Source organism: Poecilia reticulata, linkage group LG2 (assembly GCF_000633615.1).
Source record: "Poecilia reticulata strain Guanapo linkage group LG2, Guppy_female_1.0+MT, whole genome shotgun sequence".
Classification (NCBI taxonomy): Eukaryota; Metazoa; Chordata; class Actinopteri; order Cyprinodontiformes; family Poeciliidae; genus Poecilia; species Poecilia reticulata.
The window spans coordinates 46,112,558-46,116,330 of record NC_024332.1 but is presented as its reverse complement, the minus strand read 5'-3'; the positions used below and the strand labels follow the sequence as shown (position 1 = coordinate 46,116,330).

Here is a 3,773-nt window from a genome sequence, read left to right as displayed (position 1 = left end):
CTATGGCTCATCTAGCGGTGGCTACATTCATGTCGCAGGAGAATGTAGCTAGCTACTGATCCGGTACCGCTAACCAAGTCCGCTGCTAAATGAGGAGGAGCCTTAGTTAGCATTAGCTTTGGAGATGATTAGCAGGCCTAAGCTGAGGACTGTCTGGATCGCCTTCGTTCTCTGCTGTCCATTAGCACAGGTAGGCTAGCATTAGCATTAGCTAGAGCTAGAGTTAACACTGGAGAGACTGTTAGTCTTGAATAGTCTAACAACCTGTGTGCTGAGGTTAGATGCTGGTCGTCCACGACTTTCAGTGTCTTTAATTTGCTGCAGTTTGAAACTTTCAATAGACACTTAAAACCTGGACTAGATTATTCTGCACTAAAAGCAGAATGTTTAAAACCATTTTGTGAACGTTCAGTAAAAAGAATGGCTGATTTAAACGACGTCAGGAAAACATCTGCCATATTTAAACAGTTTGTTTTCCTACGCTTCCAGTTTCAAAGAGCATTTAGCATCAAATCTTAAGGAACATTAAAGACGTCAGGAACTGAGGTAGCAATGATTTTCTAATTTAACAAGAACGTGAAGAATTATGTATGAAGATCGCTTCAACAGATAACAGGAAGGTCTGAAACTGAACTGATAAATGAAACGAATCTGATCATTTGTTTGACTCAAACGATGTTTTGTCTGTTTTCAGAGATTCGCTTGAGGAAACTAGTGGATGAGCGTGAAAAAATGATTGAGCAGGTGAGTTTTTTAAGGAAATGCACATGAGGTGATTTATGAATCTTTGACATCAGGAGATCCTTTTGCAGATAAAGAAACTAAAATCCCAGCTGGACCAGAAGAACGGCGCAGACAGCGGGTCCAGTCCAGACGGGGAAGCTGCTGAAAACGGGAACGACCCGAACATCATGGAGCTTCAGAGTGGGTGGAGCGGGCCGTGGACCAAACTTCTGGGTTTTCCTTAACGTCTCAAACAAACGAGCGTTTTCCTGTGATTCTTCTCCAGGAGACTCCAGCAGGCAAATAAACGACCTGAAGTTCAAACTGGTGAAGGCGGAACAGGAAGTGACGGCTTTAGAGCAAAACGTGAGCAGCAGATCATCTGGCTGCTCCACAGGCTGTATTTTAGAAAAGTATTCACACCTCAGCTTTATTGTTTGAAGTGGATCACATTCAAACCTCAAACTTAAATAGTTCTTCAGAAATGACCAAATCGCTTAGCTGATAAGCTAACTAGCAGCTAAGCTAGCGGGTCAACTAGCATAGCATTTCACTCTCGAAACAGTCYACATGAGACAATGACAAATGTTATAGGATAAAAACTTMATGGGGATCATTTTCATGTGCTTAATGACGTTAGTCAACCTAAAATTAAACAAAAATAAAACGGAGACTTTTTACTTGTCATTTTTCCCGTGAGAAATAAAGCAGGAAAAKATGCACCAACCGTCACATGGGAAACACCGCCTCCTGGTGGCGTAACTCGGTACAACACTTCAATTTCATTCTGTTAAATAATAAAGCAAAACGAYGTGATTGCGCCTCATTTTATGAATTTGTTACATGCTGGATCATGTTAGGGTGTATTTATAAATTGAACTTTAAAATAAAAAAAAGTCTAATTCTAGTTCTTTTGTTAAAGTTTGGTTTGAACGTGACAAAATGTGAAAACCTGCAACAGGTGTGAATACTTTAGAGCGGTTCGGTGATGTCATCAGGGTTCTGATTGGTCTCTGGTGTGCAGGTGACCAGACTGGAGGGTCATGTGACTCGTTACAAATCTGCAGCGGAGAACGCAGAGAAGGTGGAGGACGAGCTGAAGGCGGAGAGACGCAAACTGCAGAGAGAGGCAGGTGTTTCTGGAAGCGGGTCCGTYCGGGARGCAGAGTTCAGGCTAACTGGTTCTCCTCTGGTCCAACAGCTGCGGACGGCGCTGGACAAGATCGAGGAGCTGGAGTCGAGCAACAGCCACCTGAATAAAAGGCTGGAGAAGATGAAGTCGAGCCGCGGCATGGCCCAGACGCCATGAACCCGTCCGGATCCCTCCAACCAACCAACCCAACTCCCAACGTGCCATTTTCTGTCTGCTCCCCGTGGAAAGGAATTCTGCWGATCCTGGACCCAAACGGGTCGGTGTGGACGCTCTTCTTCAGCTCCAGCTGCCGGTGGACCGTCCGCCTCCACCGACACACAAACTGGTTCCCAGATGAACATGAACTCGACCCCTTTTCCAGGATCGGTTCCTTCCTGTCCTGCACCGGCGGTTCTGTACCGCAGCAGCTTGACTGGATGCCGCAGCCGCGGCTCCAAGCTGCGTCCTGTAGTCGGTCACTGGTTGGCTTGTAGAAACAGGGACTGAGTTACAGACACTGGGGAGACGCTGTTCACAAAGCTGTTCATGTTTGTAAGGACRCATGAAGAACTGCAGTCTGTGCAATAAAAYATCTGAGGCTCTTCATTTTCCACTGTGTTGTTGGACTGTTGCAGCCTGGATGTGAGTACGGGGCAAAATCACTGTCAATAAGAAATGAACACTGGAGTCTACGATTGTCAGTAAATATGCATAAATTTATGATTTGTATTCTGTTTTTAATTTTTGCAAACAGAACACATTTGAGTTCAAATCAACAATGAAGCTTCAAAATTACTGACATGGATGGAAGAACGTGTACATTTAGATTTTTGTACTTGTATTATTGCAGAATTGTAACTTGATTCGTAACTTTTAAACTTATATTCTTACAGATAAAACCTGAATTCATATGTATGAGTTGGAAAAACACAGAACACAAGCAAATCTKAAATTTATCCAGGTTTAGTGACATTTAGATTCCAACATACATTTATTATTGGCAGTGATCTTTTCCCATATGTTAATGCTGAMTGTGCAGCTGCTCTGCTGAAGCAGAAACTTTTATTAGGTCTGTTAAAATATTAATATGCTGAAGTGGGACTCAAACAAACTGAATGTCAAAAGGTTTATTACGGTGGAAATAAGTTTTAAATGTTCCTGAAGCCCTTGGAAAGTTGACATTGGTTAGCATACTAGCACTAGCTAGCATTTTAGCTTTAAATCAGATTAGCTGTTATGATTTCTATGTTGGTAGCATTAGCTAAAATGCTTTTAAAATCTGAATAATGTTCCCATCAGAATAATCTGGACTCCATGTCGTGTTTTTATTTAAAGGATCTCGGTTCATTTATATAAAAATAAGATAAAGATTATTTTAAAAAAATAAGTTTAAGCAATGATTATTGGTGTGAGACAAATTAGCTGTTAATGCTAACATGCTAGCATRATGTTTGATGCGTTTCAGTGACTCTAGTGACTAAAAGTCAGATGAACTTTGGGAGTTATTTCCTCTTGCAGTCACATTTGCAGCAGGAGGTTCTGACTCAACTCTAGATGGCGCCACAGTATCCGGTAAGAACCAGGCGCGGAGCTATGGGGGGGGGGCTGGGGGGGCGGCTGCCCACCAGCCCGGGCCCGGATGGGGGCCCATGGGGGCCCGGGTCTGGAGGTGCCAGGGAGAAATGGTTTCAAGTCGCCTTAATGTCTGATTATAGATGGAGAAAGTGCGCCCTCACCTGGTCAGAAAGGTGTATGTAATGTTAAATGTCAGTCCCAGTGGCTGTTTCACTCACGGTTTAGTCAATGTGCTTCCTGAGCAAAGACGAGAAACGCGGCCCATGAACATGAAGAAAATGACATCGATCTGATGAAAATGTTTGAATTCTCTGGTCCAGTTAAATCTTCAACAGCTATTTAG

General features: G+C 43.1%; 2 protein-coding genes across 3 annotated transcripts in view; one reads left to right on the top strand and one right to left on the bottom strand.

Annotated features, from left to right (window-relative positions):
• Positions 1-2,575, top strand: part of LOC103461937 (leucine-rich repeat flightless-interacting protein 2-like) — a 6,029-nt gene extending 3,454 nt beyond the window's left edge. The window contains exons 1-6 of one of the 2 annotated variants that reach the window (XM_017302206.1): positions 7-620; positions 695-744; positions 813-924; positions 1,010-1,089; positions 1,748-1,852; positions 1,925-2,575. In XM_017302206.1, coding sequence (XP_017157695.1) covers positions 733-744; positions 813-924; positions 1,010-1,089; positions 1,748-1,852; positions 1,925-2,032 — 417 coding nt within the window. In that variant the 5' untranslated portion in view covers positions 7-620; positions 695-732 and the 3' untranslated portion in view covers positions 2,033-2,575. Of the gene's footprint in view, positions 1-6; positions 621-694; positions 745-812; positions 925-1,009; positions 1,090-1,747; positions 1,853-1,924 lie in introns of those variants that run through there. The other variant, XM_017302205.1, reaches the window with a different exon arrangement.
• Positions 2,576-3,373: 798 nt separating this feature from the next.
• tyw5 (tRNA-yW synthesizing protein 5) overlaps positions 3,374-3,773 on the bottom strand; it is a 5,569-nt gene continuing 5,169 nt past the window's right edge. Inside the window, exon 8 of the mRNA XM_008404343.2 lies at positions 3,374-3,518. Within this exon, the coding sequence (XP_008402565.1) occupies positions 3,374-3,518 (145 nt within the window). The remainder of the gene's footprint in view (positions 3,519-3,773) is intronic.